The sequence below is a fragment of the Globicephala melas genome, chromosome 7 (genome assembly GCF_963455315.2).
Source record: "Globicephala melas chromosome 7, mGloMel1.2, whole genome shotgun sequence".
Classification (NCBI taxonomy): Eukaryota; Metazoa; Chordata; class Mammalia; order Artiodactyla; family Delphinidae; genus Globicephala; species Globicephala melas.
In genome coordinates, this window is record NC_083320.1 from 43,104,308 (window position 1) to 43,126,341 (window position 22,034).

At 35.8% G+C, this 22,034-nt stretch overlaps 1 protein-coding gene across 1 annotated transcript in view; it reads left to right on the forward strand.

Moving 5' to 3' along the window:
• The window catches only part of STAT4 (signal transducer and activator of transcription 4), a 92,027-nt gene that overhangs the window by 44,317 nt on the left and 25,676 nt on the right, over nt 1-22,034 (forward strand). The window contains exons 4-10 of the mRNA XM_030847722.2: nt 8,929-9,027; nt 11,886-11,978; nt 12,906-12,984; nt 15,787-15,872; nt 17,378-17,529; nt 19,151-19,309; nt 20,116-20,208. Of these exons, the coding sequence (XP_030703582.1) occupies nt 8,929-9,027; nt 11,886-11,978; nt 12,906-12,984; nt 15,787-15,872; nt 17,378-17,529; nt 19,151-19,309; nt 20,116-20,208 (761 nt within the window). The remainder of the gene's footprint in view (nt 1-8,928; nt 9,028-11,885; nt 11,979-12,905; nt 12,985-15,786; nt 15,873-17,377; nt 17,530-19,150; nt 19,310-20,115; nt 20,209-22,034) is intronic.

Genomic DNA, 22,034 nt, shown 5'->3' on the forward strand with positions numbered 1-22,034 from the left:
TAGACCAAGACAAACTATACCTGCAGTTAATTTTTAGTTTGTTTTAAGATGGATGTATTATTATTAGCATAAATAGAAATGGGGCATTAATTATTTGTATCCATGGAGAATCTATACCTCACTTCTCTTTTATCAAGAAAATCTTTGTGGTGATGAGAGAATTTAAAACTAACTGAACAAGAGAGGCAGGCAACTCTAGTTATTTGAATTTGTTCATTCCTGGCAAAAGGAATAGCACAAAGATATGTGAGAACTGTGACTTCAGAATGACAATTTTTAAGAATAGGCTTAATTTTTTTTTTTTTTTTTAGAGCTGTCTCAGTTTACAGAATAATTGAGTGGAAAATACGGAGAGTTCCCATATACTCCCTTAGCCTCTCCCCCCAACCCCTGGCAGAGACTTTCCCCTATTATTAACATCTTGAATTATTAGTGTTGTACATTTGTTATAATTGATGAATCAATAATACATTATTATTAAAGTTCATAGTTTACATTAGGGTTCATTCTTTGTGTTACACAGTTCTTTGAGTTCTAACAAATGCCTAATGTCATATATCCACCATCACAGTAGCATACAGAATAGTTTCACTGCCCTGAAAATCCCCTGTGCTCCCCTCAGCCCTCCATCCCTCCCCTCAAACCTCTGGCAGCCACTGATCTTTTTACTGTCTCCACAGTTTTGCCTTACAGTATTCCCGTAGCAATATGTTTTCAAGTTTCCTCCATGTCTTTGTGTAGCTTGACAGCTCATTTCTTTTTTATCACTGAATAATACTGCGTCATAGAAATCTACACAGTTTGCTTATCCATTCACCCATTCAAGGACATCTTGGTTGCTTCCAAGTTTTGATGATTATGAATAAGGTTGCTATAAATATTTGTATGCTGATTTTTATGTGAACATAAGCTTTTAATTCATTTGGGTAAATACCTAGGAGCATGTTTGCTGGTTTGTATGATAAGAGTATTTTTAGCTTTGTGAGAAAATGCCAAACTGTCTTCCAAAGTGGCTGTACCATTTAATAGCTCCTGTTGCACCATATCCTCACCAGCATTTGGTGAGGTCAGCGTTCTGAATTTTAACCTAATAGATGTGGAGTGGTACCTTATTATTATTTTAATTATCATGAAAGAAAATTGCTTTTTAAATCTATTAGACTGACCATTCTACAAATAAATCAGTCTTAAGACAACTGGATTAGCTCTTCTTCAATTTAGTAGGTTTTTTTTCACTGTAGACATATCCTTATGATTCTAGTGAGGAAATCTTAGGAAGAAGCCATTAAGAAAAATCGTGTGCTCAGAACAAAGGGAAGGAAACAATAAGAGGCTGAAGCTGAGAGCGTGTTGTCATGGCCAGTGTGTTTGACACTGGTAAGGAGCAAGGCTGAACATGATTTAACAGCAGTACTTGGGATGATAAAAGGGGAGAGAGTGAGCTGGCAGCCAGAAGTGTGCAGTGGATTGCAGATTGCCAATAAAAACGTGAATGGAAACATTTTACTCTGTAATTGGAGACAACTGCTTCATATCTCAGAGGTACCATAAAAGAAGAAATATCAACATTTGAGTGTAGTATGGTTGTAGGTAGTTTAAAAAATGAGAAGTCAAAAATTTCTCGGGCTTCCCTGGTGGCGCAGTGGTTGAGAGTCCGCCTGCCGGTGCAGGGGACATGGGTTCGTGCCCTGGTCCGGGAAGATCCCACATGCCGCGGAGCGGCTGGGCCCGTGAGCCATGGCCGCTGAGCCTGCGCGTCCGGAGCCTGTGCTCCGCAGCGGGAGAGGCCACAACAGTGAGAGGCCCATGTACCGCAAAAAAAAAAAAAAATTCTCAAAATGAGGTTAGGAGGAGAGCTGGAATAGCAGACTGCCCTGCCCATATCCCTTGGACCTTATCATTTTAGTTCAATCAGGTGGACTTAAAAATGTCAGCATCTGTGTCTTTTTGCTTTAGAGCTAATAACAAGAGCTGATGTAAAAATACTCCAGTTCCCAAAGGCCTTGGGTAGATAACTCTAAGGCACATGTTCTACCCTATTCCCAGGGTTCCCAGCCAATCTTAGCCAATGGCTGGATAACACACCCTTTACTGGATGCCTTCTCTCCCTCCTCTCACTTACCCGCTCCCATAACTGTGTGTTTTGGGATGAACTCCCATTTATATTTCTTGCACTGGAATCTTTATCTCAGGGTTAACTTCTAGAGAAATCTAGGCTCAGACAGTTTTTGGCTACATATTTCTTCAGAATCCTACTTCCCCTTTGGTAACTGTTGCCTTCCTCTTTCAAGGCTCTCCTGAAACTTCTTTTATTTGTCCTGGGACCCATTACTCTCAACCTGCAGGTGCCAGGTCACTGCAGCCAGAGAGCACATCTGATAAATCCTTAACAATGCAGAGGAAATTAATTAAATGTAGTGTTAACTCTCCCTCATATCTTTGCATTCTAAAGGGGATCCTGGGGGAAGAAACTCAAAAGAGTGAAAGTCTAGTTGTGAAATCTCAAATTTTGTGCCACCTGAACGGAGGAGGTTATTTTGAGCAGCCTTATCACTTCCTTTACCTCTGACTCTGGTACTCCTTGGACCACCTGGGGGGAGAAAAGTAGATGAACTAGTCATTCTTTAGTGACAAGTCAAATTTAGAAATTAGATGGAAGGTAGTAGAATTTGAAGGAAAGCCAAGGAATTTAGCATAAAGCAGAAAAAATCATAAAATAGCACATTTGTTGATTCTAAGACACCTTTTTTCTGCATTTTATCATCTCTGAAATCAAAACGCATCTTATATTCGATAGCATCTCTTAATTGCTATTGTCAGGTAGCAATCACAATGGCATTGCCATTTCCTGTGATGTAAAATTGGGTCATAGCTATTCATGTTGTTGTCACTTCAGTTGAATTATGTGCACAGTTGGTACAACACATTGAATTTAATTGCTGTTTAAGTGTCGTCAGTATAATACTGTGATTTAGGAATGAAACAAATAGTTTTCATGTATGCAGAATGGGACAGGAACAAATCAGCAGGGCATAATTTGATATTTGTTAAGCAAGTTAATAGTCACTGGATGGTTGGTCCTAAATTCCATATTTTCTTAGAAAGCAACAATAAAGTGCTTTGCAGGATATAAGAAAGGAAGGAAGATGTCCACTAGTAGAAGCTGTATTATATTTTATTATTGAGACTCATGCGAAAGGATTGCCTATCATACACACAGCAACAGTGACAAGAGAAATCAGCAAATTCCTCACAATAGATGAATAAAATCTCAGCACAATAGCAGGCTGGAGTAAATGAATCATGCATTGCACAGGATTATCATTAAGATGTACAATATCCATTTATCAGAAACTTCCTGCTGATTTTGAACAGAATGCACTTAACTTCCAGCATGATGCCATTGAGGAAAAATTAAAATATGTGTTTAATCAAATAGGTAATGCTGGGAATTGGGGGTGGTTTTCTTTGACAAGACAAAATTACACTGTCAATGCAAAAGGATTTTTTTTAATTTTATTATTTTTTTTAATTGGAATATAGTTGCTTTACAGTGTTGTGTTAGTTTCTGCTGTACAGCAAAGCAAATCAGTTATACGTATACATATATCCACTCTTCTTTAGATTTCCTTCCCATTTAGGTCACCACAGATCATTGAGTAGAGTTCCCGGTGCTATAATAGGTTCTCATTAGTTATCTATTTTATACATAGTAGTGTATATATGCCAATCCCAATCTTCTACTTCATCCCACGCTCCCCTTCCCCCCTTGGTAATCATAAGTTTGTTCTCTACATCTGTGACTCTATTTCTGCTTTGCAAATAAGGTCATTTGTACCATTTTTCTAGATTGTACATATAAGCAATATTATACAATACTTATTTTTCTCTTTCTGACTTATCTCACTCTGTATGACAGTCTCTAGGTCTATCCACATCTCTGCCAATGCCACTGTTTCATTCCTTTTTATGGCTGAGTAATATTCCATTGTATATATGCACCACATCTTCTTTATCTGTTCCTGTACTGATGGACATTTAGGTTGCTTCCATGTCCTGGCTATTGTAAATAGCGCTGCAGTGAACATTAGGGTGCATGCACCCTTTCAAATTATGGTTTTCTCGAGATGTATGCCCAGGAGTGAGATTGCTGGGTTGTATGATAGCTCTATTTTTAGTTTTTTAAGGTTTTTTAGGGTTTTTTAACCCTAACCGTAACTTCCATACTGTTATCCATAGTGGCTATACCAATTTATATTCCCACCAAAAGTGTAAGAGGGTTCCCCAAAAGGATCTTTAAAAGGATCAAGAGTACGAGTTTGGATTATGAAAAGCAGTGTATCACTGTAATCTTATGCCTAACTGACAACTGCTGAAGGTACCACCATATTTAATTTAAACTGTAAACAATGTCTACGAATAAGAACTTCTTCAAAGATGTTATTAGGAGTGAACCAAAAGGGTACAGGTGGTAGTTGAGCTGATAGAGTATTGGTTAGACATCTTCTGGAACAGACATCTAGGAACCTGCTATATAGTCTAGTTCTCAGTGACTTCATGGACATGTATCTGAACAGTTGCCTAATCATTTCATGTAAAAGTATAATGGTTGTGAATCATGATGGCATGACTAGGCCACTACAACCCTCAATGCTTCAGTCATCAAATCATTTCAAGACCATTTGCAGAAGGAATGTGAGTGAGTCCTGGTTCTTGTCTGAAAACTTTCTGTTGAAAACTTCTGGTAAGATCAAGGAGGTGCCAGCATCGAAACTCACAGAATGTAGGTAATAGTGGTGCACATTGAAAGAGATGCTGCATCACTGACTTTCCTGGTGGCCCAGAGGACATTATTTTATGGGAAAAAACATGAACGCCAATGAATCTAATTTGAAAAGAGATTCAGAAAAGTTGAATTGTAAATATGCAAAGAAGTTTTATGAATACATAACCAATTTATTTCATGTATATTTACTCTTTTATATAGGTATGTGAATATGTGATATTAAATATCTATATGTTTAAGTAAATCAAGAATTCTTTCAATAGGATGAAATAAAAATTCTAAGTGATAATAAGTATTATGTCATAGTTTATATTTTTGTTTCAAGGCAAAAAGCATTCTTAACAATAAAGGTCGGTTCATAGTATTGAAAGATTTGACTCACTAGTAATACATAACAAGTCTGAATGTGTATGAAAGAACCACAAGAAGAAAAATTCACAAACTAGATTTTAACATGCCTCTCAATATGTGATAAAATTAATGAGGCAAAAAAATCAGCAAGGATTTTTTGAACAAAACAATTAACAAAGTTGGGTTAATAAACTTTTGTATAAGACATTTGCACCCAACAACTGCAGAATTCACATTTTTTACAAGCTCACATGGAATATTTACAAAAAGTCCATATGCTGGGCCACAAAGCAAGTTTCAATAAATTTTAAGTGACTGAAGTCATTCAGAACATCTATTCTGATCAGAATTTTAAAATCTATAACAATAAATAAAAAGGATAATAGAAAATCCCTATCTTTGGAAATTAACCAATACATTTCTAAATAAATCATAGTATGAAGGTGAAGTTCTGACTGATATTAGATAAATGAAAAGGGGAAAAAATATTATCAGTACTCATACAAGATGTGATCTGTATTTGCAGAAAATCCAAAACAATCTACAGATGAATTTTTAGACTTGGTAATAGATATTACAAGTACATTATTAGAATTATTAAGAGTTTAGCAAAGTTGTTGGATTTAAAGTCAATATATAAAAGCCAAATATATTTCTACATACCAGTGAAAACAATTAGGAAAGAAAGATACTATCCATTATGAAAAATACCAGCTACATAGAAATAAACCTAGCAAAAAATGTATAAGATCTCTGTGGAAAATTATAATGCTTAATAGAGAGACATTAAAGAAGACTTAAATAAATAGATTAGAACACAAAGATGCCAAGTATCTAAAGATTTAGTGCCATTCAAATTCTCAACTTGTGTGTGTGTGTATGTGTGTTTGTAGCTTGACAAGGTGATTCCAAAATTTATGTGAAAAATGCAAAGAAAAGCTATTCTACTTGACGTCAAAAAACGTATTATACAACTCTAGTAATTAAGACGGTCTGTTGATAAAGCAGATAGAACCATAAGATGGGATGGAGTCAGAAGCAAACCATCCATATATGGGCACTTGAGTTATGACAGTTGGCCCAGCAGAGCAGTGGTAAAAGAACAGAATGTTCAATAAATATTGTTGGAACTGATATTCATAAAGAAAAAAGTGAAAGGGACCTCTCATTATTAAGAAGCTCCAAGTGAATTACAATTAATGGCAAAATTCTAACAGCTTAATATATATATATATATATAGGAATAAACCTCCATGGCTGTAGATTAGGGAAGGATTTCTTAAGTCATAAAAAGCACTAACCATAAACAGAAGAGTTAATAAATTTGACTTCACTAAAATTAAAAACTTCTATTTATTGACACTAAGAGATAGTGAAAAGAGAGCCACAGAGTAGAAGATATTTGCAGTACCTACACATAAGAGAGACAGACTCACACTAGAAAAAGGGCAATTTCTCTTCCGTCCTTCCTCCCACCAACACACACTTAGGGGTGGGTTTTCTTTTGTTATTTCTGTTTTTCTGTTTGTGCTTTTTTTTCTGGGGGGGGTGTCCATGGTCCATATACATGGTAACTACTGAAAGGTGAACATAACTACATCTTTGATAACGAAAATTTTAAATGCTAATTTGAGACTCACAGACATAGAAAACAAACTTATGGTTACCAAAAGGGAAAGTGGAGAGGGGTTGATAAACTAGAAGTCTGGGATTAACAGATACACACTACTATCTATAAAATAGATAAACAACAAGGTCCTACTGTATAGTACAGGGAACTATATTCAATATTTTGTAATAACCTATAATGGAAAAGAATTATACATATATGGCTGAATCACTTTGCTGTACACCTGAAACTAACACAACATTGTAAATCAACTATACTTCAATAAGAAATAAATTTTAAAAGCCTGATCATTAAAAAAAGTGCTACTTTGGTTTTTGAATCTATAGCGGTCAATTTTCCATAAGACGTTTTCATCTCATACATTTAAGTGAGAGCTAAGTTAGGAAAAATGCAAAAAGAAAGTGAAAAAATAGCCTGGATAAAAACAATAGTGATTCTTTACTCTTAACAAAGGAGAAAAAATGAATAATTTAACCTCACAAGACATAGGGGGAAACCAAATCTGAAAGGGAAGGTAGAAGAAATTCAAGCAGGAAAGAAAAATGAAAAAGTATAGACAAAGGAGCTGAGAAATGCTGAAAGATAGGATCTGGATAATCAACAATGAAGAACTCCTGTAACGGTGAGAAAAACAAAGACAAATAGTGGTGATTCTTGGGATCTTAGAGGAACTCCTGATCTTGGATAGGAAAAGCTTTCAACGTTACATAAATGGCAGTCTCCAAATTAGCCCTGGGAGAAACCCTTTATTTTCATCAGTGGAATATTTTAAAAATAAAGGCAAAATGAGCAAACATAGCTTTTCTTGGTGAGTTAAATGGAAGGTATATGGGAAAACAAATCAATGGGAAATTTTAAAAACAAGGACAAATTCAAACTAGGGAGAATCTGAAATTGTCAGCATGCAGGAATCAGAAATTTGGTATCCCTGCTTAATGAATAGGATAATTTTAATTTCTTTACCTTAAGAGTTTCTGTCAATTCATTTTTGTTTTTTTCTTTCGGAGTGTTCTCATTTGAAGGGGAAAAATGTTTTAAAAGCTATAGAATATGGAAAAGCAGGAAACCAGATACTTGGTGTTTACCCTGGTTTTACAAATAGAAATGCTAATTAGAATGCATCATCTAATAAAATTGTGGCCATGGTCAAGGCCTTAAAAATGTTTACAACCAATAACCTCATTTCTTTCCAAGAAAGACCCTTTGGTTTACTAGTCTGTATAATCTACTTTTGATTATTAATTTTCCACTTTTATCTTTTCTGCTATTGCCCTTTGGCCATTTCATGGATAAGTAGCACCTCCTTCAGACAGGAGGGCAGAGGGAAACTAAATAAAGGCATTTGTCTACATTTATTGTGTTTCCTGTTAATCCTGCCATGGAAGGGTCTAGTAACAAAGAAGTTTAACACTACTGACTAAAATGATGGTGTTTTTCAAATTAATCCTGCAAACCAAGAAAACCTATAGGTGCCTGGCAGGTAAAATAAATGAGTGCCTAGGTCACTCAGTGCTGGATACTATGGAAACTATGGGTAGTACATGTTCCCCTGAAGGGATTACAATATTTCAATTTACACAACATACCTTATGGCTGAATTAGACCCACAGGTTGCCAGTTTACAATATCTGAACCATTAGCATCGGTAATAAAAAAATGTATATACTTAGATGTCATAAAAATATTGTTGCTAAAATGTGTGTGATAGAGTTTCTCTCTAGCATACCGATATAGTTATGAGCTAATTGACATGAAGAGCACCAAACAGGGACCAAAAGAAATGCGTTAGGCACACCATGTAGTACAGAGTTAACAAATGAACAGCTGGGACCACCCTAGTTCATAATAATTTACAAAGAAGTAACGCTTGTAAAACTTATCCTAAGCCCAAAGTAAACTGATCCTCCTGAGTGTGTGTTCAGGGTCTTTCCTACAGAGGTGCTCAAGAACTATTTTTAATTATTAAAAATAACTTCTGGGGACAGAGCAATATGCTGCATAGGCATCTACATTCACAATATTAGTTTCTGTGGCTTTATAATAGAATAGGTTGTTGAAACAAATCCCAAATAATTTCACATATTTATTTGGAGATTATTTTTGATTTGCAAATAGTGATGTATACATTGAAGATTTTGTGTTGTTTTTCACTTTTTTTCAGGGAAAATTTCATGGAAATCCGATGCATGTGTCTGTGGTTATTTCAAATTGTTTAAGGGAAGAGAGGAGAATATTGGCTGCAGCCAACATGCCTGTTCAGGTAACATTTTCTTCCATTGTAATCTTGTTATCACCTGGAACTCAATTTTTCTGAAACAGAAATTCTAGTCTTCTTTCCAGCCATCTTCTTCTACCTATGTTGATGGTCCCTCATCCTTCCAGTCACTTGGAATCAAGGTCTTGGGATTATCTTTGAATAGTTCCTTTTCTATGCCTCCTTATTGAGATAACTACCAAGTCTTTCCAGAGTTTGTTTCTGGAATCCTATCTATACATCCTTTTCTGTTTCCACTGCTCACACTCTGGTCCGTGGTCTTACTATATCAGTTGAGGAATAGAGTAACCACCTCCGGGCTGAATTCCTAACTACCATTTAGGCTCTGTTTCTCTCAGCATGTTTATCCTCAGGGATTGATCTTGTGCAAACCCTTCAGTAGTTCCCAATTTCCTACCCGACAAGTCCAAACTACTCCATGAGCAGGAATTTTGTCTTACAGAAACTCCATAAATATTTGCTTGTTTATTGTTTCAGTGTGCTTTGCCTTGCCAATAATATTTTAGATTATATTTTATCCCACTATGCTGAATGAACTCAGAGCCCCCATCAAAGATAAGTAGAGGAATATGAAGTCCCTGGGAATACTTTTTCAGTTAATCCTTTTGAAAAGGAAAGAGCGTGTGAATAATCAACTTTCCACATGTCACACTCTATAAGTTAGTAAATCACACTAGTGTATTTATTTTTGAAGATCCAAGAAAAGTATCTTTTTTCAACTATTAAAAATTCTCAGATTTAGTTGCTGTCAGGTTATGGTTGTTTTTAGAGAAGTATGAAGCTTTAACAACTTACTCTTATTTTTTAGATGATAAAGAAGAATGGTATCACCTTTATTTAATTTAAAATCTAAAGTTAGTGAGTTTCTAAAGTAAATATAGTTTGATTCAGTGCTTTTTGGGTGAACATTGAGATGCTGTTACTAATATATGATATTCTCATATATATTCTGAGCTGTCCTTTTTCGTAGCCCTCTTATCTCTAGTCATTTTGTCTGTGTGTGTGTGTTGTTGTTGTTCTCTTCATATGTCAGGTATCAGGCAAATTAGAAACATTTATTCGAATAGATGCTCATCAAAATCATTCCACAAATAATCTGCTAGTGCTACATACTACCACAAAAGAAACACTAGTTTGTAAATTTTGAACCAGTAGAAAAATATAGGGAGATACACACACACACACACACACACACACACACACACAAATACAAATAATGGGGGCCAAAATGAGAGTGAATTTTACAAAGGCTTTACCCATCTGAAGAATGTGATGTAGTTGAAAAAACACTTGATTGACAGTCAAGGACCTGGGTTCCACTTGAGATTCTGCCACTGATTTGCTATAGATCTTAGTCAAGTCATCATCCTTTCTAACCATACGTCCCCATCCAACTGTAAGGTGAAGGGTTTACTGACATTCTAACTCAACTCTAGATATCTACGTAAACGTTATATCTATGGAACTTAATGCCAGATTATTAGAGTGGCCAAGAAATGGGGCTTGCGGTTCCTAACGGCACAGACTGGTAGTGGTCCGTGGCCCTGGCGTTGGGGACCCCTGCTGTAAACCATCCTCTCCTTTGGGGTGAAGTGGGGAGAATAAGGGGGAAGAGAAAGGGTTGCTTCTTCATTTACCTGCCTGGGACATAGAGGCTTCTCCCCCACTAGGGAAAGTAAAGCATAAATGAAGCTAGATCACATTTGGAGCCCAAAGTGGTTAGCACCAGAGTTTGGACTTTACTGTAGTTGGTGGTGAGCAAAATGGGAGAGCCTTGACATCTCCAGACTTGCCTTTGAAGTTTGGTAAAGGGCGAAGGAGAAGGATGGGGCTGGAGACCAGGAAACCTGAACTCAGGTGGTGGGAAGGATGTGCAGAATGTCACACATGAGAATAAATCAAAGAGAAAGCTACTCTTAGAATTTAGAAAAGGAATTTAGGATCCTCAGATGAACACATTACTGTTAAAAAGTTCTTTGAAAAGAAGGAAACAATATTGTCCTTCTGTGCAGCCAACAGAAACATTTCACAACATTCCACTGACCTTACAGCTTCAAACATAATGAATATAACTGTTAAAAATCATGATTTTCATATATATTTAATCACACAGAAAGCTGTTTATAATGTGTTACAGAAAGAAAAATAAAGTTATAAAATCATACTTAATATGAAAAAAAAAGGAAATGGGGCTTGGAGTAGCTGGTTAGCCTTTCTATTTAGCCAGCCTAACATTTTTACATATTCTTTAGCAAACTCCCTTTGTTCCAATGTAAAAATGAATCTCATCCTGACAGATTCAACATCCCTAATTCTGAATTTAAGTCCAACTTAATGTAGTTTCACTATACTAATTTTTAAATTACATGTATTCAAAAAACAATTACATGTATTCATTTTATAGAATTTCAAAAGCAATATGGGTCTGTTATAGAAAATTAGGGGAAAAAAATTTAACCATAAAATCATCTGTAATTTTACTGCTCAAAGATAGCACATGATAATATTTTGGGATGTGTGTGCTTCAGGTCACATGTACTTGAGTTTACATGTCTATACATATATCCAGATTTTTGTAAATAAATAAATAAGTATAAATATATATACATATACAAGCAACAGAGATCACAGACATATGGTGTCTTATAATTTGCTCTATTTCTTAACAATTTAACACTACTTGTATGTCATTAAATATTTTTCTACAGCATGTTTTTTAATGGCTGTAGAGTATTTCATATCATACTCATCCATACCTCAGTTCAAAGTATATTACATATACTACATTCTTCATAAACCTGTTTTATCAACATCATCGAAATTTCAAGACATTGTTTTTCCAGGGACCTCTGGAGAAATCCTTACAAAGTTCTTCAGTTTCAGAAAGACAGAGGAATGTGGAGCACAAAGTGGCTGCCATTAAAAATAGTGTGCAGGTGAGTGATCTCTTACAGACACCAGGAAAGTCTAGCTGTTGTCACCATACTATGCATCTTTCTCTTGTGTGCCCAAAGTTAGTGCGTACAGAAATCATAGGGTAATTTGTTATAAGATAAATATCTCTCACACACTATGTTCATATTAGAAAACATTTATTTGTGGGAAGCTTTTAACTTCAATTTACCGGAAATTAGGGTTTCCACACCAGACATCATCAGTGAGAAGCCATGTGACCTTAGGCGAGTAAGCTGCTTCACACCTCTAAACCTCTGCTTCTTCATCTGTAAAAGTGAGGATAACCACTGTAACAGGATTGTTGTGAGGACTACGTGAGATAATACTATATGAAAAGCCTTTAGCTCAGATCTTGACACCGTTATATCTGAGCAGAAAAACGTCACCAGGTTTGGAGAAGAGTAAAAGTAAAAATCTCAAAGACAGAAATGAACAGGAGACACAGAGGAGCCACAGATATTTTTTTTCTAAGAGGTAGAGAGGAAAAAAATTTAGACTCAATTGTCATAAACTATATCGTTTGAGAATGGAGATTTTAAGCAAAAAGATAGTTGGTACGTTAATACAGAGTTGTATGGAGCTAAAATGAAAAAAGTATCCATACTCTCCGATAAAAAAAGATATTAGTTGCATCATTTGGAATTAACTGAGAAATGAGAGGCAAGATGCTGAAATTTGCAAACACTCAGGAAGAGAAAATGGAAGAGCAACCTCAGTCTGGTTCTTCTAGTGCTATTCAACGTTCATGGGCATTAGCTCTTTAGAAATGTAGATTCTGTATAGTTAGTCTGGGATATTACTGGGGATTGCAAGCACCAAACTGTGTATTTTGAAATACTGATGATGGATGATGTTGTTGCATTGACGTGCTTAATTGTAACAACAGAGTATGTTTTCTTTGTAAAAAGATGACAGAACAAGACACCAAATATTTAGAAGATCTGCAAGATGAATTTGACTACAGGTATAAAACAATTCAGACAATGGGTAAGTTTTTGTTTTGTCTATAATTCCACATAGGGACATAAAGGCAATGTGACTAGGGTTTCGTCTTTGCTGCAGAGTTGATAAATTGATCCCTTTTTTTGAAGAGAGTGTGCAGGAGAAGTTAATTTATTTTGCTTCCTCCTTTTCTCTCCATATAAATATATCTTTTTACCCATGATTCAAAGTAAATTATAAAGCTCATGAGAAATCACCCCTATTTCAGGATGCATCTCCAAAAAGTAAGAACATTCTCCTATAGAATCAAAATATCATTATGACAACTAAGAAAAGTAATAATAATTGTCTAATATGATCAGGAAATTACTAATATTATCTCTAGGTGAGTCTTTTAATATAATTTTAAAAAATTAAAAGTAGAAATATGACTCTGTAGGAAATTTAGAAAGTAGAAAAAAGTATTACAAAATTAAAAACCACACAAAATTCTGCTATCTAGATATAAACACTGTCAAAATGTTAGTGTATTTTCTTCCAGCCTTTTTCCTGCACGTTCAAATACATATATACCTATTTATTTACGAAAAAATTGAAATCATCTTGTACATAGTTTTTTGTATAGCATTTTAAACTAAAGTTTTATTTTATGTATTTCCTCATATAAAAAAATCTTCAAAACATAATATCAATAATTGTGTAAATACCAAAATGTAAGGACACTGAAATTTATTTGACTATTTCATTGTGGTTAAATATTGAGGTTGTTTACAATTTGATGTTTTTAAAGAAATATAAGGAAAGAATGATAAAATTTATAAAATCTAAGATTTACAAGTAATAACATTTAGAGTGTGTTGCAATTAGTGGGACAATTGGAGAAATTCTCATTAGTTCTAGATTAGTTAATAGGATTGTGCCAGTGTTAATCTTCTGGCTTTGAACATTGTACTATGTTTATCTAAGACACTAGAAGAAGCTGGATGAAGGATATATGGGAACTCTGTACTATTTTCGTAACTTTTTTGTAATTCTAAAATAATTTTGAAAAACACATTAGATATAAATTCTTTGTACAGATGATTTACAGAATCATCCTTAACTACTGAAATGTTAGCTTAAAATTTATCTGGGGGCTTCCCTGGTGGCGCAGCGGTTGAGGGTCCACCTGCCGATGCAGGGGACGCAGGTTCGTGCCCCGGTCCGGGAGGATCCCACATGCCGCGGAGCGGCTGGGCCCGTGGGCCATGGCCGCTGAGCCTGCGCGTCCGGAGCCTGTGCTCTGCAACGAGAGAGGCCACAGCGGTGAGAGGCCCGCGGACCGCAAAAAAAAAAAGAGAAAAAATTTATCTGGAAGGAAGTAGTATGGGTGATTGTGATCAAATTCTTTGTTAACTTTACATCTAAGATTTAAAAGAGAGGATATTCATTTTTCCTGGCATAAGTGAGATGTGACATGTCCTTCTGGCACCTTCAGGATGTCTTGACTCCCATGAAATGTTATTGAATATGTTCATAATTGTATGTACAATGTTTTTTCCTTTGGAAGAAATGACACAAGCACAGGTTTCATCAGCTTATCAAAGGGGTCCATGATTCTTAAAAGGTTTAGAACAACTGCACATTTAATCAAGCATTACAATTCATTGAAAGCAGCCTCAGCCTAAATTTCATATGTGAACCATGAATTTTATGAAATAGAATATACATTAAAATATACTGTTTTACATTAAAACAGTAAAATTATTTTGAACTTAGTATATTACAATTAGAGTTACTTTAGTATCTTACAGTGCTTCATAAGCATTGTGAAGAATAAAAATGATTATTACTTAATCAACAAATATTTTGTTGATTATAAGTGAAAGGAAATGTTTTAAGGGAAATGAAAGATACATGGGAAACAAGTTATATCTTTGCTGGTGAAGACTGGAAAGTATTAGCTAGTGAAGTTTTGAAATGATAAAATGCCATATCAGCAGGATTTTGCTACATATGGGATCTAGGAATTCGTGAATTTGTGAATTAATACAACCAGAAATGACTTCTTGGAAATCAGTGCTCTTTTGTTGAGGACTTTGCCACAGCATTGTTTGGGGGCCTCTTTTCACAATAACACAATTCAGATCAGCATTCCAAAACTTCATTTATTATAGAGATGAGCAGTTGGTATAAGCAGTCACTTACTATATACCAATAAAGTTTTAGTTCAAATTAAATAATACGATGTTTATTGTACATCTGTCATTTAAGAGGATAAATCATTTTGGGTTTTGTTCAGTCAGAGATTTTTCTTAATTTGCAACTCTTTCCCACTTCTTCTGGTTTTACTGTGAGGCTAGCCTGTTTTGCAAAGAAAAAGAGAAAGCAATGGATTTAGTCTTTATTAGTTAATGAGACTATGTACTATAAAACGGCAACTCTTCCAGGAGATTGAGTAAAGGCATCAGGAGGGGTCAAATATGATTTAATCATAGGCACAAAGAAGGGCCCCTTTTCTTTCTTACACATCCCAACCAACCAAGGTCATTATAAATGTAGAGATGATCTAATAAAGAATCCGTTATAAAAACATTTATATTCTCCTCTCTCCCTGCCCCCAAAAGGAACATTGTGTGAAGAATGGTGTTCTCTCAAGGTCTGTAAGGTAGAGAGCTCATCTCTGGCCTGCTTGGATGTAATCCTTCCTGGCAGCCAGGGATTTACTTCTAAGCTCATCACTAATGGCCCCATTTAGGCTCTTGCATCATGGGATCTTAGGATGGCAGGTTACAGCTGGCTTTGGCTTTCAGGACAAAGAGATTCACCTTGGAGAGGACTCTAAGTCTGATCTCTTTTCCTTCACAGATCAGGGTGACAAGAACAGCGCCCTAATGAATCAGGAAGTTTTGACTCTGCAGGAAATGCTGAACAGCCTGGACTTCAAAAGAAAGGCTAGTGAAGAACTTTAATTGGGCCTTTTGCCTATTTTTCTCCTTTTTCTACATCTAGTCCTACTAGATTAAGCTCTGAAATTAAGCTCTTTGATTTTATCAGTTCCATTTATGCTGAATGAATAAAAGGCAGTGTTTCTAGGAAGAGTATCATACCGTTTGCCATGCTTCTTCACCTAAGTTTACAAAGCAGAACTCTTCTAGAGTCTATTTATCCTGCTTATGTGGTACATGTACTGTAGCTACCATTAATTTCAAGGTGAACATTTTACCCAGTTTTTTTTTGCCACTATTTCAGACATGACTGTTTTAGTTGCTATACTTAAAATGCTGGGATGGGTTCTACTGCACATGTATAATTAAAATATTACTTGACGACTACTAAAACTTTGTTACAGAAATAAGTGTCCCAGTTTCTATTCTGAAAAATGACATTGTGCTAAATAATTCTGTAGGTTTCAGGAGAGTCCATTGAGACCTGAACATGTTCAATCTAACCTCTTCCCAAGGAGAGGAAGAAAATTTTCTGGCTCAATAAAATGTTTTGAAAGAGGAGAAATATCTCTCAATTCTACCTCTCCTTGAAAATAGACACATTGAAATTTAACCAGTCACTGAAATCAATAGTTTATTTCTAAAAGTTTGGCTTCATCTTTTTGTGCAGGAATTTGTGTAAGCACAAATACATGTAAAATTTATTTTCACCCTAAATTAATTATAAACTTAAACAGTTATATATCAGATTTTAAATATGTAAATATTTAACCCAAGATTAACTTAATGCTTTTATGCATAATAAATCTATGCTATACATTTTATGCATGCCATCTTATTCTACTTTGAATAAGATTTTAAGGAGAGGGGGAATCTTAGAAATAATTCAGTCCATTCACCTGACTGTATAGAGAAGAAGATCAAGTCCCAACAAAGATAAATGGCTTGTCCAAATTCACATAGCTGTGGCAAAGCCAGGGTAGAAATTCACATCTTCTAATCCCTAGGCCTTTGAAAGTTATATTTTCCCACTATGCTTCCCCAAACCCAGATAAAGTGGTACTAAAAACTAACACAGAAAGGCTTAAATTCTAGTCAGTACATTTAAAAATAAATGCATAAACATAATTATAAGAATATAAGTTCAATTTATAAATGGCTTTTTAAGAAGCAGATACATGGCTTTTATGACTACAGGATTCAGTATTGTCACAGGAGTTACAAATTCAACCTACTTATAGTAAATGATAGTATGAGAGTATTATGTGCTATTATGAGAGTGTTAACTATGGTCATGCTTCTTTCTTCATGACATTATTGAATTGCAATAATTTAATTATTTGAAAAGGCAGTGCTATGGCAGATGGAAGGTAGTATTTGGTAAAATATTTGGTCAAAATTTTAACCAAGGCTTTATCTCCCAGGTCAGACAAATTATTTTATAGGTTAAATTATGAGTAACTTTGGTTGTGTGTCATAAGAATCTTCTCAGTAGTCACTTTTGTCTTCAGGAAGCCCTCAGTAAGATGACACAAATAGTGAATGAGACGGACTTGTTAATGAACAGCACCCTGGTGGAGGAGCTGCAAGACTGGAAGAGGCGGCAACAAGTCGCCTGCATCGGAGGTCCACTCCACAATGGGCTCGACCAGCTCCAAAACTGGTAAAATGAACTGAATTTAGTTTCTAGTGAAAACCACAGGAAGTACACAACAGTGTCGCTTAGCCAGAGAATACAGGCTTAGACGCAAATGTCAATTCATTCAGCTTATTGATGGCTTATTAGCAGCTGGAACTCTACCGTTGAAAACAAATGGATGTAATTGTCTGAGTGTTCTTAATTTCCATCCCTTTGGGGAGAAAAATAAAGCATCTATAGAAATCTATAGAATGCATAAGAATTGCTTATTTTCTTATCTAATATATCAATCTTAAAAGACTCAAATGAACTTTTTCAAATCAGCAATAAATACACTTTCTTGAAGGGCATGAGAAGCCCTGGCTTCAAACACTGTATCTCATTTTTAAAATGTGTATCTTAAGGTGTCAGAGTTAAATATTAGTTTTGTGTTTTCAACAAAGTGATTTATTTTTGTATTTAAATGAAAAAATCTCAAATGGCTAATACAACATGGCATCCCCTGCCTGTGTACACATGCATACATGCAATTATGTACAGATATTATCCTTTGTATTAAAAAAATGTTTTTTGGTTTTCCCCTTCATCAATGTAAAAGAAAACTATGTGAGTGAAAGAACAATTAGGAAATATAATGAAAAAGAAGGAAAATTTTCAGTTGAAATCTGAAATTGCTTTCCAAGGGTACAATCCAATACAATGAAAAAGCACAGTAACTGGGCACACTTGCACTGAAAGGTCTGCACTGCCAGGCCTACTTCTCAGGAAAAGTAACTGGGCTCTTTTTTAAATTTATTGATTTTCCTTGGGGAGATACTTTGATTCTCTAACCTCACTGTACTCTGTTGTTGTGAAAACAAGATAAACAACAAAGGGAGCATAGCAGATGATGGTGCTCATACCAAATTCAGTAGGGAGTTTGCAGTTCTTTCTACAATGTTATGTGGGGAATAAACTTTCAATAGAAAGAGCTGCTGTCAGGGCACATGGACTTAGCAAGTCTCATGAGACTTCTGCCTCCTCTTAGTTGGAGGCCTCTTCTGTGTGCCTTTCAATCTCCCTCCTTCCCAGACTTCCAGCCCAAGCTGCCACCTCTGTTTCTAAGGTAAGATCCAAGGTAAAACTCTAAGCAGATACCTTTCTCCAGGAAGATCCACTGATAATTTTTTGGCTAATACTTAGGACCTGTAAAAAATATATATGGGGGGGTCATACTGTTTTTTTCTTCAGTATTCTTACACATAACATTCTTCATATCATGTATTTTTAAAGTTTTAAATTTGCTGTCTTTAGTGAGTGCAATATTTTTTAAATATATGTGTTTAACAGACTTTTTAAAAAGGATAATTAAAAGGGATTTCGTTCCAGACATTGACAAAATTTCCTAAATGATTTCTTATCTATAACTGAAGGTAAAAATTTTAAAACATTGAAAACAGTTAACATCTATCATGCATTTTAGCAAAAAGCTGGGTTAGGAAAATAAACATTAAAATAAAAACTGTCACTAACCTTTAATGGAATTAAGTGACTAATTTAATTAATTTAATAATTATTTAGTAATATTTGCTAAATATGGTTAATAGTTAAAATGGTGGATTGTTAAGTGGAAAACTATCTGCGTTTTTCATTTGCTGTTCGATAGCTTTACACTGTTGGCAGAAAGTCTGTTCCAACTCAGAAGGCAGTTGGAGAAATTAGAGGAGCAGTCTACCAAAATGACATATGAAGGGGATCCCATCCCACTGCAAAGAACACATCTGCTAGAAAGAGTCACCTTCTTGATCTGCACCCTTTTTAAGAAGTAAGTCAACACTTTGCTATACACCTGAAACTAAAACAACATTTACATCAACTATACTTCAATTAAAAAAAAAAAAAAAAGGAGTAAGTCAAATGTTATCCATTTAAAGGCCTCTTGGGAGCCTCAGTCCTGTGGAGTTGGGAGGACACCCTGGCTGGGTTTTGGTGTTCAGGTGAAGGAGTGGGAGGGAAGTGTTAAACAGTGAGCCTCAGGGTGCAGTGAATAAAGCTCCAGACAGTTCCAGAAACATTTCTACTCTTCACTGTTTATTCATCAACACTTCTCCCGCCACCTAACTCGGTTTTTCATGAGCCACCACATCACCCACCCAAAGTTCATTTTTCATCTTTTAGAAAAGAAGATTTCAAGGATTTCTTCTCAAGTACGTATCCAAGAAATGAAGGGTGGAGAACATGTTTATGTTTATAAGCTCATCTAAAGGGAAAAAAAAAATACTAGTATGTACCAGAAATCCTAATGTCTAGCTCAAAAATGGCATGAAATTAACTTTCTACTTGATGTTTAGTATGATAAAAATAGACTGGGGCTTTTATTCTTGACCCAATTATAACAATCAAGAGTTATTTACTGTTGTTACTTAGGGACAGTCTTTAGGTATTTCCCGTCTCCTGGTATTTATTTATGAGAAGTCTTGGAAAGATTTGAGCTTAACAAGGGTTTGAATGCCTTCTAAGTGTAGAAAATTTGGATTTTGTAAGAGGACAGCATCCTGTTACTCTGTGGTTTTCAGCCCGTCAATGTTTCCAGTGTTTTCAAATGACGCGCTTTATTTCCTTTGAACCCAGCTCATTTGTGGTTGAACGACAGCCATGCATGCCAACCCACCCTCAGAGGCCGATGGTACTTAAAACTCTCATTCAGTTTACTGTGAAGCTAAGGTAGGCAGAATGTATTCTATCATTTCATATTTATGATGCCATAGCCACTGTGTGATTAAGGCTAGTTGCTCTCATTGTGTCTTTCATTCAACTATTCTTTACTGAGCACCTCCTGCATACCCAGCACTCAGCTATGGTAAGTACCCACAGAAATGTTAAGGTGAGAGCCCTGCTTGTAAAGATTAGAACAATGAAGATGAGGACGTGAGAGTTATTAGCATGAAATCACAATATCGGACAACATGGGATTAATTGCTCAAAAGGCTGACTTGAGAGAAAACTGGGGAGCCTGGAGAATGCCTTGTGGTCACTGAGGAAGGACCTTGAGGGAAGAGCAGGGGCGTGGGAGAGTGAGACTATAGAAATAATGACTTCCTGGGTCTGTTTTGTAAGCATGGGGAGCAGGGAGAGAGAGAATTGAGTAGATAGATTGGAGACAGATTATGGAAGGATTTGAATATCCTATCCAGGAAATATAATGGAACGTTCTTCACCTGTGATCACCCAGCAGCTAGCTTATTGGATGGTCCATGAAAAATCTCAACACCACGATTTTCAGTACATCCTTATTATGTACCTGATTTAAAGAGAAATGATTATGTTGTCGCCACTTTATCTATGTATCTGATCCTTTTCATTTGCATGAGCAAACTAAAGCATACAGTTTTCCGTAATGACACTCTTAAAATAATGAGTTTGACTTCAAACTTTCAAAGATTTTCATCATGCCTCAATCTCTTGAGTCCCAAAGCTTTACATTTCTAATCACTAGGTCACCTCTGGAAAGCTGAAATTCCAGACTAGTACTAGAGGTGGTGATGCCATGATAGATGGTGATTTAGGATCCCATGATAGCATCCCTGATCACAGATCACTATTGAACCCCATTTTAAGTTTAGTTTAGTTTCATTTTATTGAGATATAATTGACATACAACACTGTATAAGTTTAAGCATAATGACTTGACATACATAAGCTGCAAGATGATTACTACAATAAGTTTAGTTGACATCTATCACCTAGGAACTTCATTTTTAAAAGGAAGGCATTTGTCTTTCGTTTGCATTTCAGAAACCCATCTTGAAATTCTTAATCATTTCCTTTGTGTGAATTTGCACCAAGACTTTAAGAAACAACAAAAAAAGGCAGAGACCAGGTTCCTTTTTAAAATTTTATGATTTTCAGAAGGTGTTCCTTCCTCATCCCCACATCTCTATGTAGCCCAGAAAATTGTAACACTAAAAGGAAATAGAAGGGTGGTATATATGCTGCTTTTCCTTGAGACACCCCCATAGATGTTATGTTCAGTCTAAGATGCTCTGTGGGACGAAGGGGAAGATGATTAGGGACTGCTCAGCAAAGAGTTCTGAGTGGAAGAGGTCCCTGAATGGCATGGTGTTTGAACTGATTGCCAGAGGCACAGACCATTAGTCCCTGGCTTAGGTGTTCTGCCTTCCTCTTCCATCTAACTGTTCGGTCCCCATCCTTCTTCTCTGTACACTGTCCTCCACTGTCTTGATAGATGATCCTTTACTTAGTATTCAAGATTTTCCCTAAAACCCCTCTCTTCCATAGCATTCCATCCTCCTGTTTCAAAGGAAGGGGGTGACATGGGACTCCCTTTTGTCGTCAGCATCCTACAGTGAATGAGATCCTTCCTGAAATAGGATAGAGAGGAATGCAGAGGGGAAAAACATCTTGTCTTACTTCATATGACCTCCTCACCCCTCACTACCAACAGCTGTACACTTATTATATCCCAAGCTCTGAAACCAATCCTGGCAGGATTTTTAAGGAACCTTTGCTACATTATTTTTGTTTTGTTT